Genomic DNA, 17,327 nt, shown 5'->3' on the forward strand with positions numbered 1-17,327 from the left:
ATGAAGGCCTGATTCACGCAGTCTCCTCTGAACAGTTGATGTTGAGATGTCTGCTACTGGAACTCTGTGAAGCATTTATTTGGGCTGTAATTTCTGAGGCTGGTAACTCTAATGAACTTATCCTCTACAGCAGAGTTAACTCTGGGTCTTCCTTTCCTGTGGCGGTCCTCATGAGAGACAGTTTCATCATAGCGCTTTATAGTTGTTTTGACTGCATTGGAAGAAACTTTCAAAGTTCTTGAAATTTTCAGCATTGACTGACATTCATGTCTTAATGTAATTATGGACTGTCGTTTCTCTTTGCTTATTTGAGCTGTTCTTACCATAATATGGACTTGGTATTTTACCAAATAGGACCATCTTCTGTATGCCACCCCTACCTTATGACAACACAACTGATTGGCTCAAACGCATTAAGAAGGAAAGAAATTCCACAAATGAACTTTTAACGAGGATCACCTGTTAATTGAAACACATTCCAGGTGACTACCTCATGAAGCTGGTTGAGAGAATGCCAAGAGTGTGCAAAGCTCAAGGCAAAGGGTGGCTACTTTGAAGAATCTCAAATATAAAATATATTTTAATTTCTTTAACAGTGTTTTGATTACTACATGATTCCATGTGTGTTATTTCATAGTTTTGATGTCTTCACTATTATTCTGCAATGTAGAAAATAGTAAAAATAAAGAAAAACCCTGGAATGAGTAGGTGTGTCAACTTTTGACTGGCACTATATGTAAATTAGATATTTCTGTATTTCATTTTCATTAATTGTGCATAAATGTCAAAAAACATGTTTTCACTTTGCCAATGGGGTGTGTAGATGGGTGATTATATATATATATATATATATATATATATATATATATATATATATATATATATATATATATATGTATTTTTTTTAAATCCATTTTGAATTCAGACTAACAACGAAATGTGGAATTTGTCAATGGGTATGAATACTTTCTGAGGGAACTGCATTTCATGCTCTTTATTGTTAAGGTTGGGATTTAGGGTTGTGTAATCTGATCCTAGATCTGTGATAACCTGAGATTCCTGATAATCCAGGAGGATATGGCCAAGGATTAATAATATATATTTAAATGTTTATCCTTTATTTAACTAGAAAATTCAGATAAGAGGAAATTATTATTTACAATGACGACCTAGGAACAGTGGGTTAACTGCCTTGTTCAGGGGCAGAACAAAAGATTTTTACCTTGTCAGCTCGGGGATTCGATCAAGCAACTAGTTAGACACAGCTGATCTGGATCTAAGGATCGCCCAGGCAGACCCAGATCTGTTAGTAATGTCTGTTTATCGCTCCCGTGCTTCCTATACAGTTTAAGAAGCCAGAGCAAAGCAGACACTGCGCTAATCACTGGCTGAGGATAGGGAGTAGAGACCGTGGCCAGCCAGAGCTATAGGAAAATAGCATGTTATGTAGCCTAAGTAGTGTGTTTTCCCCTGCAGTGTACTCTCATAGGATGCCCTAGCTGCTTAGTGGCTGAAGTGCTCTTCAACCGACTGACCACACTTGGGGCATGCCCATCTGTAGTGTGTATTCCTTATAAAGTGCACTACTTTTGACAAGGGCACTGTGCTTTATAGGGAATAGGGTGACATTTGGGATGCAGGGAAGGCTTATTATTCCTGCCAGATCCTCACTAATCTGTATGTAGAGGACCAGGACGTATGTCTGTAATGGCCCTAGGACGTCTGTCTGTAATGGCCCTAGGACGTCTGTCTGTAATGACCCCAGGACCTCTGTCTGTAATGACCCCAGGACCTCTGTCTGTAATGACTCCAGGACCTCTGTTTGTAATGGCCCCAGGCCCCAGGACCTCTGTCTGTAATGAACCCAGGCCCCAGGATCTCTGTATGTAATGACCCCAGGCCCTCTGTCTGTAATGGCCCCAGGACCTCTGTCCGTAACTGCCCCAGGACCTTTTAATGGCCCCAGGTCTCAGGACCTATGTCTGTAATGGCCCCAGGACCCAGGCTTTGAAATCCACTGTGCTTCCTGTGAAACAGCCATTGGAAACATCCTCCTCCAAAGCACTCCAGAGTAGCAGCATCAGTCCAAACACTTGAGAGGTAATTATTATCAGCTACCTGCACCCAGAAATTGCAACAGACACACACACACACACACACACACACACACACACACACACATATACACACATACACTAATGCGAGCATTCACATGCACACACACACACTCTAATGTTTAAATGTTTTACTCACCTCGGCTGCAGTGAAGGAGAGTCCGCATGTTTTGGTTGCGGGCCGTGTCAGTGGCACTGTATTGTCCGCTTTGAGGACTCTCCTTCACTGCAGCCGAGGTGAGTAAAACATTTAAACGTGTTAACCCTCGCAAGGCTGCAGGCCCAGACGGCATCCCCAGCCGCGCCCTCAGAGCATGCGCAGACCAGCTGGCTGGTGTGTTTACGGACATATTCAATCAATCCCTATCCCAGTCTGCTGTTCCCACATGCTTCAAGAGGGCCACCATTGTTCCTGTTCCCAAGAAAGCTAAGGTAACTGAGCTAAACGATTCACTTCCTTTATCATGAAGTGCTTTGAGAGACTAGTCAAGGACCATATCACCTCCACCCTACCTGACACCCTAGACCCACTCCAATTTGCTTACCACCCAAATAGGTCCACAGACGATGCAATCTCAACCACACTGCACACTGCCCTAACCCATCTGGACAAGAGGAATACCTATGTGAGAATGCTGTTCATCAACTACAGCTCAGCATTTAACACCATAGTACCCTCCAAACTCGTCATCAAGCTCGAGACCCTGGGTCTCGACCCCGCCCTGTGCAACTGGGTACTGGACTTCCTGACGGGCCGCCCCCAGGTGGTGAGGGTAGGTAACAACATCTCCACCCCGCTGATCCTCAACACTGGGGCCCCACAAGGGTGTGTTCTGAGCCCTCTCCTGTACTCCCTGTTCACCCACGACTGCGTGGCCACGCACGCCTCCAACTCAATCATCAAGTTTGCGGACGACACAACAGTGGTAGGCTTGATTACCAACAACGACGAGACGGCCTACAGGGAGGAGGTGAGGGCCCTCGGAGTGTGGTGTCAGGAAAATAACCTCACACTCAACGTCAACAAAACGAAGGAGATGATTGTGGACTTCAGGAAACAGCAGAGGGAACACCCCCTATCCACATCGATGGAACAGTAGTGGAGAGGGTAGTAAGTTTTAAGTTCCTCGGCGTACACATCACAGACAAACTGAATTGGTCCACCCACACAGACAGCATCGTGAAGAAGGCGCAGCAGTGCCTCCTCAACCTCAGGAGGCTGAAGAAATTTGGCTTGTCACCAAAAGCACTCACAAACTTCTACAGATGCACAATCGAGAGCATCCTGTCGGGCTGTATCACCGCCTGGTACGGCAACTGCTCCGCCCACAACCGCAAGGCTCTCCAGAGGGTAGTGAGGTCTGCACAACGCATCACCGGGGGAAAACTACCTGCCCTCCAGGACACCTACACCACCCGATGTCACAGGAAGGCCATAAAGATCATCAAGGACAACAACCACCCGAGCCACTGCCTGTTCACCCCGCTATCATCCAGAAGGCGAGGTCAGTACAGGTGCATCAAAGCTGGGACCGAGAGACTGAAAAACAGCTTCTATCTCAAAACCATCAGACTGTTAAACAGCCACCACTAACATTGAGTGGCTGCTGCCAACACACTGACTCAACTCCAGCCACTTTAATAATGGGAATTGGTGTAAAATATATCACTAGCCACTTTAAACAATGCTACTTAATATAATGTTTACATACCCTACTTTATTCATCTCATATGTCTACGTATATACTGTACTCTATATCATCTACTGCATCTTTATGTAATACATGTATCACTAGCCACTTTAAACTATGCCACTTTGTTTACATACTCATCTCATATGTATATGCTGTACTCGATACCATCTACTGCATCTTGCCTATGCCGTTCTGTACCATCACTCATTCAAATATCTTTATGTACATATTCTTTATCCCCTTACACTGTGTATAAGACAGTAGTTTTGGAATTGTTAGTTAGATTACTCGTTGGTTATTACTGCATTGTCGGAACTAGAAGCACAAGCATTTCGCTACACTCGCATTAACATCTGCTAACCATGTGTATGTGACAAATCAAATTTGATTTGATGCGAACATTCACACGCACACACACACACACACACACACACACACACACACACACACACACACACACACACACACACACAGACTATTTTCTACATTGTAGAATAATAGTGAAGACATCAAAACTATGAAATAACACACATGGAATCATGTAGTAAGCAAAAAAAGTGTTTTATATTTGAGATTCTTCAAAGTAGCCTCGCTTTGCCTTGATGACAGCTTTGCACACTCTTAGCATTCTCTCAACCAGCTTCATGAGGTAGTCACCTGGAATGCATTTCAAATAACAGGTGTGCCTTTTTAAAAGTTAATTTGTGGAATTTCTTTCCGTCTTAATGCGTCTTAATGCCAATCAGTTGTGTTGTGACAAGTTAAGGGTGGTATACAGAAGACATGAACTTTAAGACTTGAAATCAGTCACTCCGGAAAATTTCAAGAACTTTGAAAGTTTCTTCAAGTGCAGTCGCAAAAACTATCAAGCGCTATGATGAAACTGACTCTCATGAGGACCGCCACAGGAAAGGAAGACACAGAGTTAACTCTGCTTCAGAGGATAAGTTCATCAGAGTTACCAGCCTCAGAAATTGCAGCCCAAATAAATGCTTCACAGAGTTCAAGTAACAGACACATCTCAACATCAGTTGTTCAGAGGAGACTGCATGAATCAGGCCTTCATGGTCGAATTGCTGCAAAGAAGCCACTACTAAAGGACACCAATAAGAAGAGACTTGCTTGGGCCAAGAAACATGAGCAATGGACATTAGACCGGTGGAAATCTGTGCTTTGGTCTGATGAGTCCAAATTTGAGCTTTTTAATTCCAACTGCCGTGACAGACAGACAGACAGACAGACAGACAGACAGACAGACAGAACATAGTAGTCACACGGATTTGATTAAGGGACTAGTGATGTCATATGTGTCAGGTACTCAGGCCCCAGGCATGGATTGAGTATTACGCAAACATGTGTCTCAGTCTGCATACTCCCACAGCACTAACAGTCTGCATACTCCTACAGCACTAACAGTCTGCATACTCCCACAGCACTAACAATCTGCATACTCCTACAGCACTAACAGTCTGCATACTCCTACAGCACTAACAATCTGCATACTCCCACAGCACTAACAGTCTGCATACTCCTACAGCACTAACAGTCTGCATACTCCCACAGCACTAACAGTCTGCATACTCCTACAGCACTAACAGTCTGCATACTCCCACAGCACTAACAGTCTGCATACTCCTACAGCACTAACAGTCTGCATACTCCTACAGCACTAACAGTCTGCATACTCCCACAGCACTAACAATCTGCATACTCCCACAGCACTAACAGTCTGCATACTCCCACAGCACTAACAATCTGCATACTCCTACAGCACTAACAGTCTGCATACTCCTACAGCACTAACAGTCTGCATACTCCCACAGCACTAACAATCTGCATACTCCCACAGCACGAACAGTCTGCATACTCCCACAGCACTAACAGTCTGCATACTCCTACAGCACTAACAGTCTGCATACTCCTACAGCACTAACAATCTGCATACTCCCACAGCACTAACAATCTGCATACTCCTACAGCACTAACAATCTGCATACTCCCACAGCACTAACAACTGCATACTCCTACAGCACTAACAATCTGCATACTCCCACAGCACTAACAATCTGCATACTCCCACAGCACTAACAATCTGCATACTCCCATAGCACTAACAGTCTGCATACTCCTACAGCACTAACAATCTGCATACTCCCATAGCACTAACAATCTGCATACTCCTACAGCACTAACAATCTGCATACTCCCATAGCACTAACAGTCTGCATACTTCTACAGCACTAACAATCTGCATACTCCCATAGCACTAACAATCTGCATACTCCCACAGCACTAACAATCTGCATACTCCTACAGCAGTAACAATCTGCATACTCCTACAGCACTAACAGTCTGCATACTCCTACAGCACTAACAGTCTGCATACTCCCACAGCACTAACAATCTGCATACTCCCACAGCACTAACAATCTGCATACTCCCATAGCACTAACAGTCTGCATACTCCTACAGCACTAACAGTCTGCATACTCCCACAGCACTAACAGTCTGCATACTCCTACAGCACTAACAGTCTGCATACTCCCACAGCACTAACAGTCTGCATACTCCTACAGCACTAACAGTCTGCATACTCCCACAGCACTAACAGTCTGCATACTCCTACAGCACTAACAGTCTGCATACTCCCACAGCACTAACAGTCTGCATACTCCTACAGCACTAACAATCTGCATACTCCCACAGCACTAACAATCTGCATACTCCCACAGCACTAACAATCTGCATACTCCCACAGCACTAACAGTCTGCATACTCCCACAGCACTAACAATCTGCATACTCCTACAGCACTAACAATCTGAATACTCCCATAGCACTAACAGTCTGCATACTCCCACAGCACTAACAGTCTGCATACTCCTACAGCACTAACAGTCTGCATACTCCTACAGCACTAACAATCTGCATACTCCTACAGCACTAACAATCTGCATACTCCCACAGCACTAACAGTCTGCATACTCCCACAGCACTAACAATCTGCATACTCCTACAGCACTAACAATCTGCATACTCCCACAGCACTAACAATCTGCATACTCCCACAGCACTAACAATCTGCATACTCCCACAGCACTAACAATCTGCATACTCCTACAGCACTAACAGTCTGCATACTCCCACAGCACTAACAGTCTGCATACTCCTACAGCACTAACAGTCTGCATACTCCTACAGCACTAACAATCTGCATACTCCCACAGCACTAACAATCTGCATACTCCCACAGCACTAACAGTCTGCATACTCCCACAGCACTAACAGTCTGCATACTCCTACAGCACTAACAGTCTGCATACTCCCACAGCACTAACAATCTGCATACTCCTACAGCACTAACAGTCTGCATACTCCTACAGCACTAACAATCTGCATACTCCTACAGCACTAACAATCTGCATACTCCTACAGCACTAACAGTCTGCATACTCCTACAGCACTAACAATCTGCATACTCCTACAGCACTAACAGTCTGCATACTCCTACAGCACTAACAATCTGCATACTCCTACAGCACTAACAATCTGCATACTCCTACAGCACTAACAATCTGCATACTCCCACAGCACTAACAGTCTGCATACTCCTACAGCACTAACAATCTGCATACTCCCACAGCACTAACAGTCTGCATACTCCTACAGCACTAACAGTCTGCATACTCCCACAGCACGAACAGTCTGCATACTCCTACAGCACTAACAATCTGCATACTACTACAGCACTAACAATCTGCATACTCCCACAGCACTAACAGTCTGCATACTCCCACAGCACTAACAATCTGCATACTCCTACAGCACTAACAATCTGCATACTCCTACAGCACTAACAATCTGCATACTCCCACAGCACTAACAGTCTGCATACTCCTACAGCACTAACAATCTGCATACTCCCACAGCACTAACAGTCTGCATACTCCCACAGCACTAACAATCTGCATACTCCCACAGCACTAACAATCTGCATACTCCTACAGCACTAACAATCTGCATACTCCTACAGCACTAACAGTCTGCATACTCCTACAGCACTAACAGTCTGCATACTCCTACAGCACTAACAGTCTGCATACTCCTACAGCACTAACAATCTGCATACTCCTACAGCACTCACAGAAGGAAGAGAGTCCATTTGTCATCTCGGGGCACGGTTTGATTCCCAAATGGTGGGTCATGGTGGTTCTTCCTATATGGTATAGAACTTGTGGCTTGAAACATTGGTTTTATTCACTTGGCAAGTCTCAAGAGAAGGTCACTTGAACCAATCATGTCTTACAAAGGCCTGATAAAGACCTTTACCTTTAAAATACCTAAATTAATTCTTTACAAATCATGTACTGTATATACAAAAATGTCATAGACAACACAGGACAACACACTATGGGAGCCGTGGATACACATGTAGCTCTAAGATTGTGTGTTCATGGGAAATGTTCTCTGAAACCACACATTTTCTCTCAATCTAGCTGATTCATAATACTCTACATTCCATTTCGGAGTATCAGAGGAAGACTCATGTACCAAGACATTACATAAAACAGGGATTTGTTTTTCCACTATTTATAATTTGGCAGATGCTTCACATAGAGAAAATGTTTGTGTGGCCAACTTTCATGTTCAATGAAGAACATCTGGGATTGGGAGCACTCTGTCTAGGATGTGTTGGAAATGTACAGATTCAGAAATAGACAAACCGTAATTGGGCTTTCTAAATGAAGGAATGTGTTTACGTCAAGAACAAACAAATTGTTACAAAAATTCTAGAAAGATCATGACATAGTGAAATGTAATCAGTATTTGGTTCTTCGGTCCGTTGTATAATCTGGGTTATCACCACAAAATGTTCTCATGAAACTGGATCGCACCGTGTCAAATGACGTATTTGTTTCATTGTGGTTGCTGCCATTTTCAAACCACTAACAAGGAGGGAGGGGGTTGTTTGGCTCCTTGCTCTCTGGCCTTCCATGGACATCTCTATTCTATATTGTCTTGGCAGTATTTCCTCGTTTCCTACAGCTTGGTAACCAAGCTTTGGCGCCCATTGTGAAGCTGTGACATCTGATTTAGAGGATTTTGGGACAGGAAATGTCCCAGTGTTTCCTCCTAACGAGGATGACTGATGTCATGTTACGTTCGTGCTGATGCTGTGAACTCCATTGTTTCTGCGAACAGCTGATGTTCTGTCCGACGACAATAGGGACATTGAACCGATACGGGAGGATCATTTACTCAATGATCTCTATTAGCAGGCTATATCCAGTATTTTGGCCCGCTGACCTTAATGCAGTTGGGTACTAGCTTAGTTTGAGTGTAGTTCGCTGCCAGCTATTTAGTGTGAATCTATACTTTTGCTTGTGTGTGGAGAGAGGAGTCTTGGTATCAAGGGAAAGATAGGCACACTGTAGAATAGACTGAGCAATGAGCCGTCTGTGATAATACAGAGGGCTGTAAATGTGAATTGTGAGATGTACTGTAAATGTGAATTGTGAGATGTACTGTAAATGTGAGGATCGTTTCTAGATGAACGGTCATGTTGAAATCCCGGCCATAAAAGTCCAGACAGCACTCAATTAGCAGTCCCTAATAACAGTCTTACAGACAATCCAACATTATGGATTAGTGGTGTCATACACTGTTGCGGCATGTTTGTGTTGTTGATTGTGTGAAGTGTTGCATGTAAATGTTTGGCATGTTTCTAATTCGGTTCGGCTCTAATAGTGTATTACAAAAATAAATTCCAAACACACACAGATTTCCTTACTAAACACGGTTGTCGGTCAAGTTAATTTAGTCTTTTTTTCTTCAGTTGAATCAATCACTCTTACTGAGGAAAGTCAGAAGGAAAAGTTGTAACCTAAATCGCTTGTCTCTCCTCACCCTCTGCCTCTGGAGTATAGACAGACCAGAGAGAGCAGATATTTCACACATTACAGACGTCACTCAACACTTTTCCTCTCTGTTCTTGTTTTAAGGCCCACGCCACACCTAGGTGGACAAACACACACACACACATACGCTTAATCCCACATGCAAAGAATCTCTCTCTCTCTCTCACACGCACACACACCGCTTTGAGAGGCAGGGAGGCTGTACAACACACACACACACTAGAGTACACACCCCTTTGAGAGGCAGGGAGGCTGTACAACACAAAGTTCCATATAAGGGCATGTTGATGATGTAATGCTCCATAGGCAGGGAGCATGCAGTGAGACATATCTTATTGTTTGGTCTCCCTGCTGGAATGTCCACATCACAGACCGCTGTGTGAGAGCTGAGAGACAGAGAGAGTACGGCAACATAATGAGCTTCAATCACTGAGGCTGCCACCAGACAGACCTATGGAACAGGTAGGAGGCAAAGCAATTTTAACTCGACTTAGCTGCTCTGTTGGTTCGTTATGGAGCACTGTGACTGAGTGCAAGGGGGAAAGTACAGCTTTGATATTGACATTCAGTTGGGTTAGTGTAAAGAATTGATTTCTGACTCTGGGAAAGTTGTGTCTTTTGGGATACAATTATAGGCAATCTATTAGAAATCATGGTTTCATTCAACAAGTTCATGAAAAAAATGTATTTTGGAAACTGTGATTACAATTAAACGGATGCTGAGTACAGTAACTAAATATTGTAACAATTTGTGCACAATGTTTATTCCCTAATTGTGATTTTCAAATGTACCATTGAGGGAGGACATTGATAGAAGCTGATTCCGTGTGTGAGTTAAAGCTATGGGTAATTCAGTGGTTCATTTCCTAAGTGTAGTTGAACGGGCCACTCAACACTCACACGACACTCTAATGTCTGTGAGAATCCGGGGGAAATGTGCATGGTGAAATCAAAAAGATGGTCATTGTTATTTGAACCTGCTCTCCTGTGAAAAATGAATCACTTCTGAGTGATACATTTATGATCCAACAAGTTAAGTTTGAATATAAACTCAGATATTATAATGAATTCAAAAACCTGAAAAATATATATATATTTTTTGATGAGCTATTGATTGTGTAACATACAGCATAGCCAGCTAAACCCCTAAAATGTAACTATTAAAAATAAAATATTTAACTAGCACAGTCATTCAACTGAAGGCATACAAATATTGCCTATAATTTTATGAGCCCATACTGCTTACTGATTGCCCTCTGCTGGACGTATGCTGGCCAGCTTCCTATGTCTCTTTCATAAAGCATTCCAGGAATAATCCTCCTAACAAACTGACTGCTTCTATCTATTTACACTAACATGAACAGATCATTGTTTTATAATGTCTTTTGTAAATTATGTGTATGCTCCTGTGTGAAAGAGGCCTAGAACCTTGGTCTCAATGAGACTCCCTGTTAATATAAATGTCAAATCAAATCTGGTGTTTTAAGGGAAAGGGCAGGATATTGACCTATAACAAGGGCATTGTCTTGGACATTGACTTCTAAAACATACACACAGAATACTGGCATGTCCTGTATCATCTCAGCAGCAGCACTGTTTACAGAGTCTGAGCCATAGTTTCCAGCTCTGAGGACACTGGCCACAGCTGCTTATTTAAATGTGAGGAAAAGCCCTCTGTGGCCTTCGCCATAATGGTGGGCATGGTGACATCCTGCTGCCGGCTGTGTTTTCCCCTCTGCATGCTGATGTTGCTCAGAAGAGGTCAGTAGGTGAATGGTTGGTTTTGGGTTAATAGCCATCTGCACCCACACCCATTTCTTAACTGCTTACCATGCAGAAGGCATCACTCTATTTTCCATGACATAGAAACTCCTTATGGGAATGTACCGTTTTAGACAGACTGACTCTATTTGGAAAATTGGCAGTGATAAAATAAATTGTCCAATCAAGTGTGGCCTTTACCGTACCTTGTAATCAAAGTCAGAGTCAAAAGTCGCTGTTCTCTGCAGCTGACATCTTGTATAACCAAGTTTGATGTTAAAGCCGTATAAGGATGAACTGGGTAAACTAGTACATCATTCATTGGCAATCGGTGAGAATTTCAAGTGGTAGCCTTCAAGCCCCTCGTATTCCCCTTTCAACCATATCGTCACAGTTGACTCACTGGCAGTTCAACTTCTGCTCTCCCAAGTTGTGTTATTCGATTGTCAAGTCCCACTAGTCCAGCAGAATTCTGAGTCCATGGGAAACAGAATCCAATGACTGTCCCTTAGGAGGGACACAGTATTCTCATGTCAAGCGATTAGGATCCTAGGGAACACATGTAATTCCTCTCCAGAGACATCATATAGCCTACTATGTCTTGGCTGATCTCAAGCACCTGATTAATAATACATGGAAGTTTCCCTGAATGTATCTTCTGTTTCCATAATGTATCTTCACAATGTAACCCTCTGTGATTAAAAATGGGGAAACCAGGATGACTTGTGCTAACTAGCAGAGTCTAAAGTGCAGGACCTCGGCTCACATTCTGTTCTGGTTTGATTACATCACTGGGAAAACGGAGCATAACTGGCTAGCGCAGATAACTGCTAGAGTAAACAAGGATACAAATAAAGCAGTCTAGCTCTAGCTACATTCTAGCTACATTTGCAGGCCTTTATATGGCTGCCACTCCTCTGCTCTGCCCTGACGTCTCAGCAATGTTAATAGAATATCATGATTTAGATGATTTTTTCTAAATGATCGTTTCTGCCAGAAAGACATGTCTTAGAATATTGTAGAACTGACTACCACACATTCCCATTGTGAACTTTCTCAGTGGGACACTAGAGGCCTTTACAAACTCCTCCCCATCTGATGCTTTCCTACTGTACATCAACTTCAAGCTGATCAGCTTTGATCATCAGATCTCTGGCACAGTGGAGCATGTGGAACATCATGGGATTAACATCATAGGGCATAGGACAGCCCCAGCCCTACCATGGACCTGCCTTAGCCCCAGTTCTACCAGCGACCATGCTGACATCATGTTCCTCTACAGGAGACTAGGTGTAATTAGTGATCCCTGAGAGAGGCCCTCTGTTTATCCAGCCAGGCTGTAATTGCCTCTGGAAGCAGGGGGGATTCCTTTAAATATATAACCAGAGAGAGATGGAGGCAGGGGGTAGTAGAGGAACCCCTTAATTAGGGGATTGTTCCATGCCAATGCGACATCTGTGCTAGCACGCTGGCAGCTGCACATTCAGCAGTCATAACATCCCCTCCGACGCTGCCTGGAGCGGAGGCACACTGGCCCGGTGTGATGCATGCCCTGCCAGCTACCGTGACCCCAGCTTCCCCCGTGATTCTGTTACATATGCTGTATATACAGTAGACTGTACATTTACACTGGGCATACACCTACACACATGCTCGCAAGTACACACTATGAACTCAATATCACTCTAGATGTTAAAATAACTGCAATATAAGCTTAGTTGATTCTTTAAGCAGGGTTGGTGGTTCTAACAGGTATGAAAGAGGGCTGTATTCACTGGGACATTTCAAAAACAGCAGTGTGGTTGAATACGGGTTTAGTCTACAGTTTGATGGGGACTGATGGGAGTATTCTTGTCAGATAGGGGTCAGGGTAAACATTCAGCATTCTAGAAAAGTCTAGCCACCACAGCCAAAGATCAGAGTGCATTTGGAGGGAACATCCTCACACAGTACAAACACTGCATTTAGTCCATTCTCTATTGTGTTTCTTCTTTCAAGTAACAGTAGATAAACAATACAGGACATCAGTAATCAGTCATGCAAATCCTAATAAGGGTAATCTAGATAGTCATTCCTATACAAATGGACTGTAAGAAGTACTATTTTGGACTTTTACTATGGCGTGTAGAGTTTCCAACCCATATGAGAGTTAACTGCTATCGGGGGACCTTAAAAGGAACACACTGCAAGTGTATGTCAGGCTACCGACTTGGGAAAGTTAGCACAGTTATATTTATGATTTGTTAAAGTTTCCATTACATAAAATGTCAAACCCCTTCAGAAATCCATTCAGTATGGTCAGACAAATGTGACACCCATGAGTGTTTATGGTGTGTCTGCATTCCTACTAATAATAGGCCCGATGGCACTTTGGGAATAAGAATTAGACACATTTGACACTTCACAAGCAAACAACGAATGACAATTTTCTACCAAGCTGATACACTGTATATTGTTTATGTTAAATTATTGATGTCGTGTTATGTTGCTCCCTGTGTCATCCATCACCTTCTCCACCCATGTGTCAGTTGACCAATGTGTGTATCAGTGAAAAGTTCAACATTCTTTTTTATTCAAACTTTTTCTCTTCTTCTTGTGTTTTTCTTTCAGACTGAAGTTGCTCATTGACCAGGAAAAGGCCTATCAGGAAAGGAAAGAGGAGGAGAACAACAAGAAGGTCACCAGCCTAAAGGAGGAGCTGACCAAGCTGAAGTCGTTTGCGTTGATGGTCGTGGACGAGCAGCAGCGCCTCACAGAGCAATTGACCCAACAGACTGCTAAGGTCCAGGAACTGACTGCCAACGCCTCCCACACCCAGGAAGAGCTGAGCTCTGCTAATGCAAAGGTGCAAGAGGGGGAGGAGAAAGTTTTTCGCTTGGAGACAGAGCTAGGCGACCAATCCATTCGCTTTCACCAGGAACAGGAGACCATGACAGCCAAACTGACCAGCGAGGATGCCCAGAACCGGCAGCTCAAGCAGAAACTGTCCACACTCAGCCGGCAGCTGGATGAACTGGAGGAGACCAACAAGACCCTCCGGAGGGCCGAGGACGAGCTCCAGGAGCTGAGGGACAAGATCAGCCGCGGGGAATGTGGCAACTCCAGCCTCATGGATGAGGTGGAGGAGTTACGGAAAAGGGTTCTGGAGATGGAGGGGAAGGACGAGGAGCTGGTCAGAATGGAGGACCAGTGCAGGGACCTCAACAAGAAGCTGGAGAAGGAAGCCAGCCAAAGCCGTAGCCTGAAGGCTGATGTGGACAAGCTGAACCACAGGATCATGGAGCTGGAGAAACTAGAGGATGCGTTCGGCAAGAGCAAACAGGAGTGCAACGCGCTAAAATGCAATCTGGACAAAGAGAGGACAGTGTCAAATGTTCTGTCCAGGGAGATGGACATCCTGAAAGCGAGGGTCAAAGAACTGGAGGCAGTGGAGGTTCAGCTGGAGAAGACAGAGCTTACACTAAAGGAAGACCTCACCAAGCTGAAGACGCTGACGGTCATGCTGGTGGATGAAAGGAAGACCATGGCGGAGAAACTGAAAGCGATGGAGGACAAGGACCATAACAGCACTGGCAAACTGCATGCTGAGCAGGACAAAGTCACAACAGTAACAGAGAAGCTTATCGAGGAGAGCAAGAAAGCCCTAAGGTCGAATGCTGAGCTTGAGGAGAAAATGTGTGGCGCCACCAAGGACAGGGATGAACTCAAGGCCAAGCTCCAAGCCGAGGAGGAAAAGAGCAACGACCTGCAGTCCAAAGTTACCATGATGAAGAAGAGGTTGCATTCACTGGAAGCTGCAGAGAGGGAATTCCTGAGGAACAAAGCCAAAGAGGAAAACATCAAGGAGCCCATCGCCAACCGCTCCCAACAAGAGGACTACAAAGTCAAAGACCTTACGCAGGAAGTTGAGCGCCTGAGGCGAAAACTTAAAGATATGAAGGTTGTCGAAGACGACTTGTTGAAGACTGAGGATGAGTTTGAGTCCATGGAGAAGAGATACTCCAGGGAACAAGAGCGAGCAAAGGCCTTGATGGAGGAGTTGGAAATATCCAGAAATGAGCTTTTAAAGTACCAACTGGCAGAGAAGCAGGAGTCCAACCAGGAGCACATCCTCTACAGGCGTCTGAAAGAGGAAGAGGCCAAGTCCAGTCATCTGACCCGAGAGGTGGCGGCCCTAAAAGAGAAGATCCATGAATATATGGGCACAGAGGAAAACATCTGTCGCATGAAAAACGATCACTCCACCTTGCAAAGAAAACTGACTCTGCAAGAGGTGAAAAATAAAGAACTGGCCAGAGAGATGGAGACCCTCAATCGGGAGCTGGAGCGATACCGTCGCTTCAGCAAAAGTCTCCGCCCAGGCATGAATGGCAGACGTTTCTCAGACTTACAGGTGTGCACCAAGGAGGTACAGACAGATCTAGCAGACCACCTTCGACCCAACTACAAGAGCATCGCCCCACTGGAGCGGGCCGTGGTGAACGGAAAACTGTACGAAGAGAGTGACTCTGAGGACGATCCAAACTACAACAATGAGCTGCCCCTCGCCCAATGTAACCCCTCCCTCTTCAACAATGTCAACAACCTCAACAACAACATCAGGAGAGTCCCCTTTCTCAAAACCAAAGAAAGCCACAACCCAGTCAATGGGAAAGTGCAGGTTCCCAGACAGAATGGGACCCATGTGCAGCAAGGAGACGTGTTTCTGACACACAGCCCCGGGCAACCACTGCACATCAAGGTAACCCCAGACCACGGGCATAACATGGCCATGCTAGAAATCACCAGCCCCACCGCAGAAAACACCCAGTCATACACCAGCACTGCAGTCATCCCCACAAGCGGAGGTCCACCCAAACAAAGAATCACCATAATTCAGAACGCATCCATCTCCCCGACTACCAGAAACAAAGCTCAAAGGTCCCCCTCGTCAGATGGTTCCCCCTGCACTCCTGATCGAGCCATATCTCCCTTCACCATGACCACCTACTCTAGAGCGATGACCCCAGACTCCTCTGGGTCGGTCACACCAGACAGGGCTATGTCACCCATCCAGATCGTGTCGGTCACAACAGGCACTCCTGACCGGTCCCTGTCCACGGAGCCAGTAGAGGTCATGGGAGGTCATGCAGTCTTCAGGGTGACACCAGAGAGGCAGAGCAGCTGGCAGGTTCAAAGGTCCAACAGCTCCGGCCCCAACGTCATCACCACGGAGGACAACAAAATCCACATTCACTTAGGGAGCCCCTTCATTCAGAGCTTAAACACTACACCCCAGCCTGTGAGCCCATGCTACTCACCTGGGCAGGAGCAGAGATCTCCTGTATTATCCAATGGTACCCCTGTCAAAGGCAACAGCAAAATCACAAGTAGCATCACTATAAAGCCAACATCCACCCCAATCAAAAAGCCTTCACAAATTACAGTAAGTAATGCCTATGATTGACTGATTCCCCATCCCAAGAGACCTCACCCCATTAGTAAACCCTAGTTTGTCCGTCTCCCATTAGTACCACCTATCCCAACCCAACCTCCTCAGTCCCTAGTCATCCGATCTTGATCCATCCACCTCCATTATACTTGATCTGTATGAAGAGAGGCCGACCTCTGTTTGTGTTTGGGGTTTGTTTGTTTGTTCGGTTCTGTTTGGAAAGATGTTTGCATGCATGAATTGTCATTCAAATACAAAACAGAACAATAACCCTTTGAAGGCACTTGTAGTAAGAAACGTTTACTGAACACCGGGATAACTTTACTGTATATGCTATTCGGTAAATATACCATGTACTAAGACTATTCACTGATGGACCGTTTCAATTGTGTTTAAACTTCATATTACAC

The 17,327-nt window shown here is 44.6% G+C and overlaps 1 protein-coding gene across 2 annotated transcripts in view; it reads left to right on the forward strand.

Annotated features, from left to right (window-relative positions):
- LOC110495487 (filamin A-interacting protein 1-like) overlaps positions 1–17,327 on the forward strand; it is an 86,402-nt gene that overhangs the window by 64,868 nt on the left and 4,207 nt on the right. The window contains exons 1-2 of one of the 2 annotated variants that reach the window (XM_021570761.3): positions 9,865–10,187; positions 14,097–16,911. In XM_021570761.3, coding sequence (XP_021426436.3) covers positions 14,212–16,911 — 2,700 coding nt within the window. In that variant the 5' untranslated portion in view covers positions 9,865–10,187; positions 14,097–14,211. Of the gene's footprint in view, positions 1–9,864; positions 10,188–14,096; positions 16,912–17,327 lie in introns of those variants that run through there. The other variant, XM_021570760.3, reaches the window with a different exon arrangement.

This window comes from Oncorhynchus mykiss, chromosome 18 (assembly GCF_057628025.1).
Source record: "Oncorhynchus mykiss isolate SJ-2025 chromosome 18, ASM5762802v1, whole genome shotgun sequence".
NCBI lineage: Eukaryota > Metazoa > Chordata > Actinopteri > Salmoniformes > Salmonidae > Oncorhynchus > Oncorhynchus mykiss.